Raw genomic sequence first — 18,557 nt, forward strand, 5'->3', positions numbered from 1 at the left:
TCATACAGAGAGTCGTCCTGCTGGGACCTTGACCAGTGATGAAGCCTAGTGTCGTACCCAGCGAGCTAGCTTAGGCTGTCTGGGACTGCCGTCCGTGTCAGAGCCTTCACCCTGGAATGCCTGGGACCCCCCCGGAGTACTGAGTACGTTCCAAATGAGGGTGGCCAGGGAGCATTAATCAAGATTGCCCATGGCCTGTCTGGAGTGCAAAGTCTCCATCTCATGACAATCTCCGTCCCTGTCCCTGGACAGGGTTCACAGGTGGTTTCTTTGGCCACTTCTAGTAGAGACCCCGGCTGACCAAGTGCTACAGGGGAGCATTGACCACAATGGGGGTCAGTGAAACCTGCCGGTGGAACAGTATCTGCAGGAAAAGCAGCATAGAAAGCCTGTGTTGCTTTTTTGCTGCTGTATTCTAGTCATCTATGCAATGTACAACATACAAGCATAAACACTTCAGCACATGCAATACAAGCAGCATAGAAAGCCTGTGCCTTGGCACCCTTGCTTTTTTGCTGCTGTTGTCCAGCCATCTAGGAGAATATAGCCCAGAGTAGCGACCGTACAGTGCAATGTATAGCATACAAGCATATATACAAATGAACACTTCAGCACATGCAGTGCAAGCAGCCTATAAAGCCTGTGCCTTGGCACCCATGCTTTTTTGCTGCAGTTGTCCAGCCCTCTAGGAGAATATAGCCAAGAGTAGCGACCGTACAGTGCAATGTATAGCATACAAGCATAAGTACAAATGAACACTTCAGCCATGTAATACAAGCAGCCTAGAAAACCTGTGCCTTAGCACCCTTGCGTTTTTGCTGCTGTTATCTCGCCATCTAGAAGGGCATATAGCCAAAGACAGCGACCTACAGTGCAGTGTATAGCATACAAGCATAAAATACAAATGGACACTTCGGTATTTAGTGGGGTCAGCACTTCAGGTGCTGCTTACCGCCCGCCTATAACGCGGGTGTGTGGTCGCCAGAGCCCTGTGTTGGTTGCCCAGAGCATGTCTCCGTTCCCCAGCTCGGACGGCGTGCAGGAATGGCTGCCGGCGTCCTTCTCCAGCTCGTGTGACGAGGGGCGGGCCGTGGGCGTGCCCCAGACAAGAGCGGGAAACTGGCGTCCCACTGTGTCCAGTGAAGGGGGCTGGAGAATGCAAAGCAGACTCCAGCCCTCGGCGCTGACTGTCTGTACAGCGTCCCGCCTCTCCCCTGACTGGCAGGGCTGGAGGCGGGAACGAAACGAAAACTAGGCCGCAAAGCCGGGGACTCGAGTAATAAGCGCGGCCGTCCATGTGCACGGCCAGCGCGGAAGTCCCCGGCGCACCACAAGTCCCAGCCGCGCCACAGTGTAAAAAACACCCAGCAACGGCCGGCGCGGCAGTTCCCAATACATAAAGTCACTCAGCAAAGCTGTAGTGACTAATAGCACGAGCGCTCTGCGCTGTTGCCCCCGGCGCACTAACACTCCCAGCAATGCTGGTGTGTGTGTGCGCGCTTGCCCGGGGACACAGAGTACCTTAATGTAGCAGGGCCTGTCCCTGACGATACTCCGCTCCATATCCAGCAGGTTCTCTGGGTCTGTGGATGGAGCCCGGTCTCAGTGCCTGGAGACCTGTAAGATCCCACTTCACCCAGAGCCCTGAGGGGGGATGGGGAAGGAAAACAGCATGTGGGCTCCAGCCTCCGCACCCGCAATGGGTACCTCAACCTTACAAACCGCAAGTGGGGTGAGAAGGGAGCATGCTGGGGACCCCATATGGGCCCACTTTTCTTCCATCCGACATAGTCAGCAGCTGCTGCTGACTAAACAGTGGAGCTATGCGTGGATGTCTGACCTCCTTCGCACAAAGCAGAAAACTGGTGAGCCAGTGATCCCACTGGGGGTGTATAGCCAGAAGGGGAGGGGCCTTACACTTTTTAGTGTAATGCTTTGTGTGGCCTCCGGAGGCAGTAGCTATACACCCAATCGTCTGGGTCTCCCAATGGAGCGCCGAAGAAAATATTGCGACTTTTGGGGCTTTCACACCAGTTTCAGACAGCTCCATCAAAACAGGCTAGGATGGGGAGAAGCCAGGTTGGTACAGGGTGTGGCTGTGCCCAACCTTCATATTTATGGAAAGTGGCGGATTTTCCTGTGCCAGAAATAGTATTCTAGTCCCTGATTGGAGTAAAATTTGGTGGGAAGATGCCACAGACTGGGGTGCTTTCCACTGAACATCCCTTGTTAAGCAACTCATTTGGCTATATACAGATATACGCGTACCATATGCTGGACATTGGGGCATAATCAACCTATTGATCTTGTAACTTCATAATCGGGTTGGTTGCTCTTCTACATACATACATATATTATATATACATATATATATATATATATATATATATATATATATATATATATATATATATATATATATATATATATACACACACACACACACACACACACACACACACACACACACACACACACACACACACACACACACTACTGGAAATAATCGGCATTTACAAAAGCTGCCTGGTTGATATTAGATACTAGGCACCAATAAATTTTATACATCTCAGGTGGATTGAGAATTGATATTCTGCTGGAGGTTTATATTATTTTACTAGCTCCATTGTGTACTTTTTTGGTTACGTTGTAGTTTTGAATGACACCATTCACTTTACCATATATAGTAAAATTCCTAGTGATCAGTATGATCACGGCGATTCTAAATATATACAGTTTTATTTTCATTTTACTGGTTTTAAAGAATTTAGAACTTTAAAAGGAAAATGATCATTCTCTGAGATCCATAACTTTTTTATATTTCTGTCAATGCAGCTGTATGAGATCAATTTTTAGTAACACTATTTTGGAGTTAATATAACTTTTTGCCTATTATTGCATACTTTCAGAGAAATGCGGACAGTGAAAAATGTCACTCCTGGCATTTTATTCTTTTTTTGTAACAATGATTTTAATTAATCTTATATTTTGATAGCTTGGACTTTCGCAAATGCTGCAATACCAAACACCGCATGTTGCTTTTTTTTTATTTAATCTTTAATATTTAAAATATTTTGCAATAATTATTTTTTTAATTACTTTCTACTGATTTTTGTTTTTTTTATTACCCCTAGGGAACTTCAGCAATGTGCTAACTATATTATGTGCTTTGATATTGCAGTAAATTGTAAAAATAAAAATCTCCTATGAAGTTTGAGTACAAAAATGGCAGCAACGGAGACTTTCAGTTGTAGGTGAGTCGTGAGGGTATTAGATTAATATCTGAATTCTCATATCCAAACTAAATTTGACGAATAAAAACAGGCAGTGGCATACGGCTGGTTAAATAGCTTCAATAAGAGTGAGCTACACTCCCTGACAGAAGTTCTGTCGCTTTTAAATGTTATGTAAATAAAAGCTTATAACCTGACTTTAAATTCATCCATTGGTTTTATAAATGACTCTTTTGAAAGCTGAAGCCCTCCTAAATTTGGTTTAGGTTATGAAAATAAAGTTGCTGCAAAGCTGAAATATTGATCATTTAATGAACACAGAAAGGTCATATTTTGGCAAGACAAACGTTTTGTCGCCTTGTCATAAAATGCACCCAATCCTAGTTTACATCCTCACCTGTGCTCACTAAATGATCAGTTAATTAGTGGGTGTGTATGAAAAGAAACCCAGCACCCCAGACCTTCACTTGAACTGCAACTTGATCTCTGACAACATGCCAAAAATCCACCCTGCGACCAATGCCTTGATTATCAAGAGGTTGAAGACCAGATCCACTGCAGAGGTGGCTGGCACCTTTAATGTGTATCAGTGTCAAGTACAAAAAATTAAAAAAAGATTTGAAGAGACTGGAGATGTTTTTGACAAGCCCAGGTCCGGCAGACCCTGCAAGACAACTGCTCAGGAGGAACGTTTGTTGGTTAAAAAATCCAAAGCCAGCCCTTCTTCCGCTGCAGCAGAGCTCCAACAGGCCTGGTCACCTCAAGTCCCTGTGTCACCTAGAACAGGTTGTAGGAGTCTGTCTCGAAATGGCCTCCATGGTCGAATAAGTGTCCAGAAGCCAGCACTAAACAAAAGGCAATTAAAAAACCGTGTGGCATTTGCCAAGTCCCATAGCCTGCTATACAGATGGACGCTGGAATAGTGGCAGAAGGTGGATTTCTCTGATGAATCTTTAGGTGAATTACACCACAGCCGCCGCAAATACTGCAGGAGACCTACTGGAGCCCGTATGGATCCAGAAAACAGTTAGGATTGGTGGTGGAAAGATCATGGTCTGGAGTTACATTCAGTATGGGGGTGTGCAAAACATTTGCAAGATGGAAGGCAATATCAATAGCCTAAAATATCAAGTATTAGCTACCTCTTACATTCCCAATTATAAAAGGGGTCAAATTCAGCAGCAGGATGGTGCTCCGTCTCATGCATCCATCTCTACAACAAAGTTCCTCCTGGCAAAGGTCAAGGTGCTAAAGGACTGACCAGCCCAGTTACCAGATATGAACATCATTGAGCATGTTTGGGGTAGGATGAAAGAGGATGCTTGGAAAACAAAACCAAAGAATCTAAATGAACTTTGGGAAGCATGTAAGACTGCATTCTTTGCTATTCCTGATAACTTCATCAATAAATTGTATGAATCATTGTTGAACCGCATGAATGCAGTCCTTTTAAGCTCATGGAAGTCACACAAAATAGTAAATATGGCTCTAATAGGACCACAACTTTATTCACCAATGTTATGAAACATATCTTAGTATTAAAAGTTAATTATTTGTTTGAATTTCACATTAACTTCTGTGGGCAACAAAACTTATGTCTTGCCAAAATCTGACCTTTCTGTGTTCATTAAATGATCAATATTTCAGCTTTGCAGCAACTTTATTTTCATAACCTAAACCAAATTTGGTAGGGTTTCAGCTTTCAAAAAAAAAGAGTAATTTATAAAACCAATGGATGAATTCAAAATCAGGTTATAAGCTTTTATTTACATAACATGGATAAGCAACAGAACTTCTATCAGGGAGTGTACAGTTTGTGTTGTTAGAAGCTGGTGCCATCTACATACTCTATATTACCGGTGCCACCAGGCGTGGGGGGGGGCTCAGCTCTAAAGCCTCCTCCATGGACCTGAACTCAATTTGTGAGGTGAATATAAATTACAGGTTGTTAAGTGGTTAAACAATGGATATATACAATAGCTGTTCTGTTCTGCAATGAGTTAATAAAAAGAAATAGAAAAATAGTTGTGTGAACTTATTTATATTCTGTTTCTATAAACTAATATTAAGATTAAAGAGCAAGACCTTACTAAAAAAAGTTACAATTTATTGTCAAGTAAAACTTAAAGAGTTATTCATACCTCATGGCTGAGACAGGGTAACTATTCAGACTCGGGCAGGAGGGCAATGGAAACAGCAAAGTGTGACTGAGCTGCATTGGTTATGTAACTCCCATAGATATCAATAAGAACGATTAACACAGCATAGCACTGTGAGCTACACCATTTCTATAACCCAGATAGAGTCTGGTACTGATATATTTGTCAATTATAATGCAGAAATGAGCATTGCAAAATTATGGTGTCCCATTCCCCTTACCCTTCCCCGAATTTCGTCCGCACCGGAACCTTTCTGTTTTAATGCCAATTCTGCGAGAGTGTTCTGATCCAGGTCATCCGCCATCAATCCTGGAACACAAATATAATGTCATTGGGTAAAAGAAATACAGATGCAGTTATTCCATATGAAGTCTATAGATCTTCAACAGACTAAACCTCATCAATTCTGTGTTAGAGGAACACTTATACAAATTAGACTAAAATAAGTGAACTCGCCAATACTGGCCGACCCTATAATGTGTACAAGGGTCTCCTGAATCTCTCGTCAGATGAGGTCAGGGAAAAGGGGAATCCGACATGTTGCAATTCAGCTTATCTTAGTGATAAACTGCTGTCCAAGAAGTCTCATATGAGCCGAGCGTTCCTGCACATGGTGCAGTTGGGAGTGACAGCAGTCAGACAACCGATCACTCAACTAACAGCAATCTAATGATTTTGGGGAGTGGGAGAATATAATAGTTTGTTGGGTTTTTTTTGTTTTTTTTTTTATAATTTTATATTATATATATCTCTCATTAGATTGAGGTGAATAATTATACATTTCGTCATCTAGTGTTTAACCATCGAAATGTGCATTAAAAAAACCAACCAGTCTTAGGCCTTGTGTGTGGCGCCCCTGAGGCTTCAGTTCCCACAGGGTACTGCATCTCCTTTAAGATATAGTACTCATCCCGGGTAAGGGCGGCTTTACACGTTGCGACATTGCACGTGCGATGTCGGTGGGGTCAAATCGAAAGTGACGCACATCCGGCGTCGCAGTCGATATCGCAACGTGCAAATCCTTTTTGATACGATGAACGAGCGCAAAAGCGTCGTTATCGTATCATCGCTGCAGCCTCCGACATTTCCATAATGCCGATGCAGCGACAGGTACGATGTTGTTCCTCGCTCCTGCGGCAGCGCACATCGCTGTGTATGAAGCCGCAGGAGCGTGGAACTTCACCTTACCTGCCGCCGGCTGCAATGAGAAGGACGGAGGTGGGCGGGATGTTTACATCCTGCTCATCTCCGCCCCTCCACTTCAATTGGCCACCTGCCGTGTGACGTCGCTGTGACGCCGCATGACCCGCCCCCTTAGGAAGGAGGCGGGTCGCCGGCCAGAGGGACGTCGCACGGCAGGTGAGTGCATGTGAAACTGCCGTAGCGATAATAATCGCTACGGCAGCTTTCACTAGATATTGCACGTGCGACAGGGGCGGGACTAAGGCTGCAGCATCGGTAACACATTGTTACCAATGTCGCAGCGTGCAAAGCCCGCCTAAGGTGAGATTAATCGCTAGTGATTCTCACATTCATACACCAGAAACAGGTGCCTTCCCAGGTGGGTGGCCATCACGAAGCATGGGACTTTCCCGGTCACTAGGACAACTACCTGGGGGCCGGGCACCACTTGGGGAAAAGGGAAGGAGCATCTTCACACATAGTCAGTTAGCCCCGGGCACAACTTGGGGTGAGACGCACTTGGGGACCTCGGTCCACTTCTACTACCTCACACTTCTGGGAGCGTCATAGGACCCGTGACTTGGAGCATCCACCTCAGCCCGGATTCTCTACCGCTACATGGGATTCCAGGGTCTGCGGTGAGTGCAGGAAACACCCACGACCCGTTCCATATTCCACATACACCGGGATTGGTGGTACCCTGACCAGAAAGGACACACAGTGGGAACACCAGCAGTGACCTCGAATTGCTTGGGATCGGCTGGGGCCCATCACAGCTGGGGCCAGTGCTTCGGAAGCGGCAACTGGGTCACTTAAGGAACTGTGAGTAAAACACCTGGAACCCACAGAGACTGTGTCCGCCTGTTATTCCTGGCGCCGCCGCCCCGCGCCTCAGCGCCCGCCCTCACTACTCCCCTTACCATCCTACCCGAGGCCCGCTCCACCTGTGGGGAGCAGAAACACCTCGGCTGCTACTACCATCCACCCCGGAGGATAGCGACAGCAGCGGCAGCTAATTTCCTGGCCACATACCGCAGGTGGCGTCACGAAATTCACCTCCACCATCATCCTTATTCCCTCTCTCTCCCTCCATGTACACCTCGGTGTCACGAAACCAGGACCTGTGACATCCCCTGACCCTTACCGGCCCAGTGACGTGTATTTTCCCCCGACCCCCTGGGGTAGTACATGTGCAGATACTGTTTTTTGCTGCGTTTTTGCTGCTTTATTGGTGCAGCTTTGGGTGTAGTTTGTGGTCCTAACCTGCATGTATGAAATCACCACAGAAGCCAAAACACAGAAATTGGAGAAGTGATGGCGACCCAAAGAGAGACCGAGGGAGAGTGAAATCACTGCAAAAGTCAAAATACAGACACTGGAAAAGTGGCGGCGTGACAGAGATAGACCGAGGGAGAGAGAAATCCTGGCTGCGGCCAAAACACAGATACTGGAGAAGTAGTGGAGAGCCAGAGATAGACCAAGGGAGAGAGAATAACTGCTGCAGCCAAAACACAGATACTGGAGAAATGGTGGTGAGCCAGAGATAGACCAAGGGAGAGAGAATAACTGCTGCAGCCAAAACACAGATACTGGAGAAGTGATGGTAAGCTAGATATAGACCATGGGAGAGAGAAATCACTGCTGTAGCCAAAACACAGACACTGGAAAAGTGGTGGCGAGACAAAGATAGACTGAAGGAGAGAGAAATAACTGCTGCAGCCAAAACACAGATACTGAAGAAGTCGTGGCGAGACAATAACAGGGAGAGAAAAATCACAGCTGCAGCCAAAACACAGACACTGATTTAGCTTTAAGTATTGAGTTGAATATGATATTTTTTTTTCTTTTTACGTCTGTATTGTCAACTAAGTTTAACAATAATAAGCATTCATCAAAAAAAAAAAAAAAAATCAGTATAGGCTGCATAAAAGTTGCACGTCAGGCAGTGGGCACTGCATAAATACCGGAATAGACACTGAACGGGGTAGAACAAGCTACACCTGTGAGATTTTAAGCTTGTGCAACTATTCAATTATTCAAACACATGAAGTCACTGGTGACTACCATTCACGTGCTGCAATATATATAATCAATTCATACTAGCGTAAAATAAATAGAACAAAAACTATGAAAATAGGTACACAATGTCACTTACCAAGAGTTGCGGACTTTTTCCCTTTTTCCTGAGCCAGCTTGCGGACTTGTTGTTTAAGTTCAATTCTTTCTTCTTCTAGTCGTTCAATCTGTTAAGTTATAACACAGTTTATAATCACCTCCAGACATTTCCATCTGTATTGACTAGAGCTATCTAAAAGAAGACACGCTCTGCAAGCTTCCTCAATAAAATAAAGATAATCCTACTAAACACTAAAGTATACAGATAGACTCCATGTGGGATCCTCCATGTGGGCCTCTCTCAGCAGCCCTCATTTTAGTGACCATAGAATTAAACAATGAAACGGCACAACTTCAATACAACAAATTTGCCATTTAGTCACACAATGTAATTTCACTGCAGGTATGAGTATTGTACTGAGACAGATGTTTTCAGCTCCTTTTATTGTACTGAGACAGATGTTTTCAGCTCCTTTACCTACACTTTACTGACTTTCTAACCATTATTCACAATCAAATCGTTCTGCAAGATATTTAAGAACATAAGCAGACTTTACACGCTGCGATCGATCGCAAGCGATTGTACCTGCCTCCGTCGGTTGTGCGACATGGGCAAATCGCTGCCCGTCGCGCACAACCTCGCTTACCCGTCACACTACTTACCTGTCCTGCGACGTCGCTCTGGCCGGCGATCCGCCTCCTTTCTAAGGGGGCGGTACGTGTGGCGTCACAGCGACGTCACACGGCAGTCGTCCAATAGAAGAAGGGGGGCGGAGATGAGCGGGACGTAAACATCCCGCCCACCTCCTTCCTTCCGCATAGCCGGTGGGGCAGGTAAGGAGATGTTCCTCGCTCCTGCGGTGTCACACACAGCGATGTGTGGTGCCGCAGGAACGACGAACAACATCGCTAATTAAAAGAAAACGATTTTTGCCGCTTTTGCGATCGTTTTAGGTCGCACATGACTCTTACACGCTACGATATCGTTAATGACGTCGAATGTGCGTCACAAACAACGTGACCCCAACAATAATTCATTAACAATATTGTAGCGTGTAAAGCCCGCTATAGAACGAAATATATATATATATATATATATATATATATATAGCATACACATATACAATGCCTTGCGAAAGTATTCGGCCCCCTTGAATTTTTCAACCATTTCCCACATTTCAGGCTTCAAACATAAAGATAAAAATTTTAATGTTATGGTGAAGAATCAACAAGTGGGACACAATTGTGAAATTGAACAAAATTTATTGCTTATTTTAATCTTTTTTAAAAAATAAATAACTGAAAAGTGGGGCGTGCAATATTATTCATCCCCTTTACTTTCAGTGCAGCAAACTCACTCCAGACGTTCATTGAGGATCTCTGAATGATCCAATGTTGTCCTACAGCATGGCGGATGAACCACGTTTGGGAGTGCGCAGCATGGCGGATGGAGTACGTTTGGGAGTGCGCAGCATGGCGGATGGACCACGTTTGGGAGTGCGCAGCATGGCGGATGGAGCACGATTGGGAGTGCGCAGCATGGCGGATGGAGCACGTTTGGGAGTGCGCAGCATGGCGGATGGAGCACGTTTGGGAGTGCGCAGCATAGCGGATGGACCACGTTTGGGAGTGCGCAGCATGGCGGATGGAGCACGTTTGGGAGTACGCAGCATGGCGGATGGAGCACGTTTGGGAGTGCGCAGCATGGCGGATGGAGCACGTTTGGGAGTGCGCAGCATGGCGGATGGAGCACGTTTGGGAGTGCGCAGCATGGCGAATGGAGCACGTTTGGGAGTGCGCAGCATGGCGGATGGAGCACATTTGGGAGTGCGCAGTATGGCTGATGGAGCACGTTTCGGAGTGCGCAGCAAGGCGGATGGAGCACGTTTGGGAGTGCGCAGCATAGCGGATGGAGCACGTTTGGGAGTGCGCAGCATAGCGGATGGAGCACGTTTGGGAGTGCGCAGCATTGCAGATGGAGCACGTTTGGGAGTGCGCAGCATGGGGAATGCAGCACGATGGGGAATGCGCAGCATAGGGGATGGAGCAGGATGGGGAATGCGCAGCATGGGAGATGGAGCACGATGGGGAATATGCAGCATAGGGGATGGAGCACGATGGGGAGTGTGCAGCATGGGGGATGGAGCACGATGGGGGGTGCGCAGCATGGGGGATGGAGCACGATGGGAGGTGCGCAGCATGGGGGATGGGGCACGATGGGAGGTGCACACCTCCCCCCAACACACACACACACGCGCACTGCACAACACACCACACACACACACACACACACACTGGGAACCACAGAACCACAAACACCGCCCTACACAGACACCCACACACACAGACAACGCCGCGCACACACACAACACTCAACACACAAACACCGCGGCATACATAAATATACGCACATACCGCACAACACACACATTGCACAAAACATACCTCCCCCCAAAACACACCACACCCACACAAACCGTGCAACACACACACACAACGCTACAGACACACAGCGCTCCACAAACAACGCAACACACATACAACACCGCTCTCACCCCCCGCCACACCCAGACAACACCCAGAACATGTACAGCCCCTACACAAACACTTAGCAACTACACACAACAACATCTAATATATATAACAAAAATTATACATCAACTACACAATAAATTCTAGAATACCCGATGCTTTAGAATCGGGCAACCTTCTAATATATATATATAATAGATAGAGAGATATCTCTCTATCTATCTCACACATACCCCTACACCTCCAGTCACACTAAATGAAATGCTAGCAAGATCAAGACCGACATGAGACTAACATACTAACATTGAAGCATAGAAACAACTCTTACCTCCTTTAAAAGGACCTGGTTTTCGGCTCTGTACTGCTGCTGCTTGAGATTCTTCACATTCTTAAATTCAGTCAGATCTATCACAGTTTTGGGATCAAGTCCTGTTATACAAGATGTACAATACTTATCTTAAATGGATCAATTCAAGGGAATATAAGAAATATGATGCTTTCTACACTTAGGAGTCACTTCACATGACCTATATACTGAATTTATGATGCAATCTCAAAAAAAAAAAAAAACCCAAAAAACCTCAACTTTGTCCTGGTCAAAGCAAGTTTAACTGTCAATATGGTAAGGAGTCAGGTTACATCTCCTATTATGATCTACGTGGACGGCAGTGACAGGTACAAAATTTGTGAAGCAGCTTCTAGTAACTGATTTTATCTCAGGTCAGAGCTGGATTCACATCTACACTGCTCAGTATTGCTCTATATTATTCTCCAAGCAGATACTGCTTCTGTATGTATGCTGCACAGAGATAGAAGACCAAGAATATCTGCATTATTTTGTATAGAGAACATCAAAGCAGCTAAGGCTACTTTCACACTTGCGTTGGACGGCTTCCGTAGCATTGCGTTGTGTGACGGATGTAAAGGATGTGTTTCATATAGTGGCACAACGGATGCTACGGATCGTACAAAACAACGGAAAGCTTTTTTTTTTTTTTTCTTCTTCTTTACGGTTTTACTGGCATCAGACTATTGTGAACGATCAGCTGAGCGCTCTCACATGCCGGCGGCCGGGCGCTCAGCTGAGCGCTCTCACATGCCGGCGGCCGGGCGCTCAGCTGAGAGCTCTCACATGCCGGCGGCCGGGCGCTCAGCTGAGCGCTCTCACATGCCAGCGGTCGGGGGCGCTCACTCGGCCACCGAGAGAGAAAATAAAGTTTGTGATGTTAAAAAAAAAAAAAAAAGGAGCATGTGCAGTGAAATCCTACGGATTGCGCTGCTCAAAAACAGTTACATGCTGCGTTTCTTCCGCCCTACGCAGCGTCAAAATAACGACGCTGCGTCGTCCAGCAGATGCAACGCTGACACTTGCGTTACAGTGCGTTGTCCATACAAGTCTATGGAGAATAGCGCAGTGCGTTAACGGACTGCGCTATTCTCCATAGTGAAGGACTCCGCTAAACGCAAGTGTGAAAGTAGCCTAAAGGTCACCAACAGAGATAACAAATTAGAGACAGAGCTTCCAGAAAAGGTTGAAGAAATCAAGATACAAGTAATTTAATTACCAGAAATAGTGCTATTTGTCATGTGCACGCACAGGACAGCTTATACAGAAAAGTTACCTGAAATGACAGGTATGTTTTACAGCAAAAATGCTGAAATGATCAGAACAGAGATGCTTTAAGGGTACCATTACATTCTAGAAGCAGAAGATTTATTTATTTTTTTTAATGTAATCCCTTCACTATTTTTGATGTATATGAGAATCAAAAGTCGTGTTTCTGCCTTTGATGTGGGCTTGCATGCAGAGCCAAAATCTTTCCCTGCATGTGATGGCTGATTTCAGCTGTCGTCATGTGCCTCTAACAGCCGCAGGAGGATCGCCAGTGACTGTTATTCAGTTTAATCTTGTTGTCAATCTATCACAGTAGTATTTAATACGCATCCATTCTCCACTTCCATTGGCATGGCGGTGACGTGATGGCGGCGAACCAATGGCTTGTCATGAAAGCTTGGGTCAGCTGATGGCCCTTGTGTCTGTCACGTCATTAATGTTATTCAGGCTCTGTTCACACTAAAAAAAAAAGGATTTTTCTCAGTCTGAACGATTAGCGCACTTGCGTAAAAAAAAAAACCGCACCAATAACGCACCGAAAACCGCATGCGTTTTTACCGCATTTTTGGTGCAGTTTTTCCTGTAGGTTGGTCCCTACAGTTTTTATGGCAGAAAACGCAGGAACCTGCAGAAAAGAAGTGACATGCTCATTCCTTTTCTCAAGAAATTCTGCAGAAAGAATGTCCTTGAGAAATAAAACGCAGTGTGCGCACAGCTATATTTTTTTCCATAGGTTTTGCTGGGGAATGTCTGCAGAAAGGTTACAACCATTTTCTCAAGACATTTCTGCAGCAAAAACGCAAGAAAAAAACAGGTAAAAACGCAGTGTGTGAACAAGGCCTCATAGATTATGATTCATAACTTGGGATAAGCTTCACTGGCACCAAGTTTACCAACTTGGTATTTGGAAAAAAAAAAGAGTTTCCATATCAGTTAAAGGGAACCTGTCACCACTTTTTTGGCTATAAGCTGTGGCCACCACCACTGGGCTCTTATGCACAGCATTCTAACACGCTGTATATAATAGCCTAGGCCGCTGTGTAGAACGTAAAAAACCCCTCACTTTATAATTCTTGCCTAAAGGTCGTTTCTGGGGAGTTGGGTCATATAGGCGTCTCCGTTCTCCGGTGCGGGCACCTCTCCCTTCGGCCATCTTTATCGTTCCTTTGGGAGACCCACACCATGGGACGTTCCAAAGCAGTCCCTGGGTGGGAATAAACAGAAAAACTAAGAAGTAGGCAGAACCTAACTTCACAAATGGGCGACAGCCGCCTGAAGGATGCGTCTGCCCAAGCTCGCATCTGCCGAAGCATGAGCATGCACTTGGTAGTGCTTCGAAAAGGTGTGCAGGCTAGTCCAAGTGGCAGCCTGACAGACTTGTTGAGCCGTATCCTGGTGCCTGAAAGCCCAAGAGGCACCGACAGCTCTGGTCGAATGTGCCTTGATCCCCGGCGGGGGAGGCACCTGAGTACTCTGGTAGCCGTCCGAAATGGTCGATCTAATCCAACGGGCTAAGGTCGGCTTAGAAGCAGAAAGGCCCTTGCGCCGACCTGTGGTTAGCACAAAAAGAGAAGTGCACCGCCTAAGTGCAGCCGTGCGAGACACATAGATCCGGAGAGCACGCACCATATCCAGAGTATGCAGGGCTTTTTCAAAGCGATGAACAGGAGGCAGACAAAAGGAAGGTAGGGTAATGTCCTGGTTAAGGTGGAAAGGAGAGACCACCTTAGGAAGAAAGTCCGGAGTCGGACGGAGAACCACCTTGTCTTGATGGAAAACTAAAAAAGGTGACTCCGAAGAGAGCGCAGCAAAATCCGAGACTCTCCTGAGGGAAGTTATGGCCACCAGAAAGGTCACTTTCTGTGAAAGACGATACAAAGAAACCTCCCTAAGAGGCTCAAAGGGGGGTTTCTGCAAAACCGTGAGAACCAAGTTAAGGTCCCAGGGATCCAAGGGCCGCAGGTAAGGCGGAATGATGTGAGACGCGCCTTGCATGAAGGTGCGGACCTGAGCCAGCCGAGCGAGACGCCGCTGGAACAGAACTGACAGAGCTGAGACTTGTCCCTTGGGAGAGTTGAGGGACAGTCCTAGCTGCAGACCGGACTGTAAAAAAGACAGAAGGGTCGGCAAGGAGAATGGCCAAGGGGGATGGTCGGTAGAGCGACACCAGGACAGGAAAAATTTCCAAGTCCTGTGATAGATCTTAGCGGAGGAAGACTTACGGGCCCGAGTCATAGTGGAGATGACTTCAGGAGGAATACCAGAAGCCGTCAAAATCCAGGACTCAAGAGCCACGCCGTCAATTTGAGAGCCGCAGAATTCGGGCGGAAAAACGGACCTTGCGAGAGTAGGTCTGGACGGTCCGGGAGATGCCACAGCATCTCTACGGACAGATGGAGCAGGTCTGGATACCAAGCTCGCCTGGGCCAGTCCGGTGCAATGAGGATGACTCGATGGCCCTCCATTCTGATCTTGCGCAGGACTCTGGGCAAGAGAGCTAGAGGGGGAAACACGGAGGACAGACGAAACTGGGACCAGTCTTGAACCAGAGCGTCCGCGGCGAATGCCTGGGGATCGTGGGAGTGAGCCACGTAAACAGGAACTTTGTTGTTGTTGTGACGGGATGCCATTAGGTCCACGTCCGGAGTGCCCCATTTGCGGCAGATTGACTGAAACACTGCCGGGTGCAGGGACCACTCGCCACCGTGCACGGTTTGACGGCTGAGATAATCTGCCTCCCAGTTTTCCACGCCTGGGATGTGGACTGCGGATATGGTGGACTTGGAGTCCTCCGCCCATTGAAGGATGCATTGTACCTCCAACATTGCCAGGCGGCTGCGTGTCCCGCCTTGGTGATTGATGTAGTTAACCGCTGTCGCGTTGTCTGACTGAACTCGAATGTGCCTGCCCGCCAACAGGTGGTGAAAAGCTAGGAGAGCTAGAAGCACGGCTCTGGTTTCCAGCACATTGATTGAAAGGGCTGACTCGGACGGAGTCCAAGTGCCCTGCGCTCTGTGGTGGAGACATACCGCTCCCCAGCCGGATAGACTGGCATCCGTGGTGAGAATCACCCAGGACGGGGCCAGGAAGGAGCGCCCCTGGGACAGGGAGAGGGGACAAAGCCACCACTGAAGAGAGCTCCTGGTCTGTGGCGACAGAGCCACTAACCTGTGTAAGGAGGAAGGCCGCTTGTCCCAACAGCGGAGAATGTCCAGCTGCAGGGGACGCAGATGCAACTGGGCAAAGGGAACAGCCTCCATGGACGCCACCATTTGACCCAGCACCTGCATCAGACGCCTGAGGGTATAACGGCGGAGCCTCAGCAGAGAGCGCACCGCTAGCTGGAGGGACTGCTGTTTGACTAAGGGCAACTTCACAAGTGCCGGCAAAGTCTCGAACTGCATCCCTAGGTACGCGAGACTCTGGGTCGGAGTCAGAGTGGATTTGGGCAGATTGACCAGCCACGCGAATTGGGCCAGAGTGGCGAGAGTGAGCGAGACACTCCGCTGACAGTCTGCGCTGGATGAAGCCTTGACTAGAAGGTCGTCCAGGTAAGGAATCACTGCCAACCCCTGGAGGTGCAGAACCGCAATCATTGCTGCCATGACCTTGGTGAATACCTGAGGGGCCGTGGCTAACCCGAATGGGAGCGCCACGAATTGGAAATGATCTTCTCCTATTGCAAAACGTAGCCAACGCTGGTGTGAAACTGCAATTGGCACATGCAGATAGGCATCTCTGATGTCGATGGATGCCAGGAAATCCCCTTGGGTCATTGAGGCAATGACTGATCGCAGAGACTCCATGCGAAAGTGCCGCACCTGAACATGCTTGTTGAGAAGCTTGTGATCCAGGATGGGCCGGAAGGTACCGTCCTTTTTGGGAACTAGGAAGAGATTTGAGTAGAAACCTCTGAACCGTTCCCGGGCAGGAACCGGTACAATCACTCCGTTGGCCTGCAAGGCTGCCACGGCCTGCGAGAAGGCGGCGGCCTTGGAGCAAGGAGGAGTTGAGAGAAAAAATCTGTTTGGCGGGCTGGAAGAGAATTCTATCCTGTAGCCGTGGGAGATGATATCTCTCACCCACTGATCGGAGACGTGTTGAAACCAAGCGTCGCCAAAGTGGGAGAGCCTGCCACCGACTAAGGACGTCGCCGGAGCGGGCAGAGAGTCATGAGGAGGCTGCCTTAGTGGCAGCACCTCCTGCGGTCTTCTGTGGACACGCTTTTGGGCGCCAGTTGGATTTCTGGTCCTTGGCTGAGTTAGTGGACGAGGCCGAGGGCTTAGAGGACAACCAGTTGGAGGAACGAAAGGAGCGAAACCACGACTGATTCTTACCCTGGGCAGGTTTCCTGGTCTTGGTTTGTGGCATGGAAGTACTCTTCCCGCCAGTAGCTTCCTTAATAATTTCATCCAGCTGTTCTCTGAACAGCCGGGACCCAGCAAAAGGGAGCCCAGCAAGGTACTTCTTAGAAGAAGCATCTGCCTTCCACTCTCGAAGCCACAAGATCCTGCGGATAACGAGGGAATTAGCCAAAGCCACCGCAGTGCGGTGAGAAGCCTCCAGCATGGCAGACATGGCATAAGATGAAAAAGCTGAAGCTTGGGAAGTTAAGGCAACCATTTCGGGCATAGAGTCCCTGGTGAGGGAATGCATCTCCTCTAGAGAAGCAGAGATGGCTTTGAGAGCAAACACTGCTGCAAAAGTCGGGGAAAACGCGGCCCCCGCCGCTTCATACACGGATTTGGCCAGAAGGTCAATCTGACGGTCAGTGGAATCCTTAAGGGAGGTGCCATCAGCCACCGACACAACGGTCCGGGCTGAGAGCCTGGACACCGGAGGATCTACCTTTGGGGACTGAGCCCACTCCTTGACTACCTCAGGTGGGAAGGGAAAACGGTCATCAGAACCACGCTTTGGGAAGCGTTTGTCAGGACAGGCCCTGGGCTTGGTCACAGCAGCCTGAAAACTGGAGTGGTTAAAGAACACACTCTTTGCTCTCTTAGGCGAGGTAAACTGGTGCCTTTCTGCCAGAGAAGGTTGCTCCTCTGATACTGGCGGATTGAGATCCAGCACAGAATTAATGGAAGCAATCAAGTCACTAAGATCTGAGTAACCCTCGGACAGATCAATGGGGTACATGGAGTTAGCCTCCGAGCCCCCTGTAAAGGCATCCTCCTCATCCTGCGAGTCAGCTCTTGAATCAGAGCCGCGGGAGGAGGAGGGAGAGGGAACCCTGCGTCTCTTCTTAGGAGGACGGGGTCTGGGCCCTGATGATGAATCCTCTGTCAGCTCCGAACCTAAGGGACCCATAGCAGTAGGGGCACCCTGTGAAGGGGGCTGATGCATATTTATCAAAGTCCTGGACAGAAGTCCCATGGACTCAGCAAAAGACTGGGAGATAGACCTAGAAAAGGATTCTACCCAAGCCGGGGGTTCAGCCACAGGAGCAGGAGCAGCCTGAGAGACCACTGTGGGTGAGACTCCAGGCTATGGCACCGCCAAGTTAGAGCCGACATCACAATGAGGATAGGTGCTCGGTTCAGGCAGCAGGAGCTTACATGCAGCGCATGCAGAATAAAGCTTTGGAGCCTTGCTCCTCATGTGAGACATGCTGCTGGAGTGGGGGCTCTGCAAGAGAATGAACTCCAGAGAGTATATACAGAGGTCCACAACCAGAGACCGGTTGTGGCTTACCAGACCGCTGTAGCGGTGTTGTGT

The 18,557-nt window shown here is 47.9% G+C and overlaps 1 protein-coding gene across 5 annotated transcripts in view; it reads right to left on the reverse strand.

Moving 5' to 3' along the window:
* The window catches only part of CEP290 (centrosomal protein 290), a 451,099-nt gene that overhangs the window by 327,395 nt on the left and 105,147 nt on the right, over positions 1–18,557 (reverse strand). For all 5 annotated transcript variants that reach the window (XM_075344782.1, XM_075344781.1, XM_075344784.1 and 2 more), the window contains 3 exons: positions 11,550–11,650; positions 8,730–8,817; positions 5,613–5,701 (listed from right to left, as the gene is read on the reverse strand). In XM_075344782.1, the coding sequence (XP_075200897.1) occupies positions 5,613–5,701; positions 8,730–8,817; positions 11,550–11,650 (278 nt within the window). The remainder of the gene's footprint in view (positions 1–5,612; positions 5,702–8,729; positions 8,818–11,549; positions 11,651–18,557) is intronic.

The sequence above is a fragment of the Anomaloglossus baeobatrachus genome, chromosome 4 (genome assembly GCF_048569485.1).
Source record: "Anomaloglossus baeobatrachus isolate aAnoBae1 chromosome 4, aAnoBae1.hap1, whole genome shotgun sequence".
In the NCBI taxonomy this organism is placed as follows: domain Eukaryota; kingdom Metazoa; phylum Chordata; class Amphibia; order Anura; family Aromobatidae; genus Anomaloglossus; species Anomaloglossus baeobatrachus.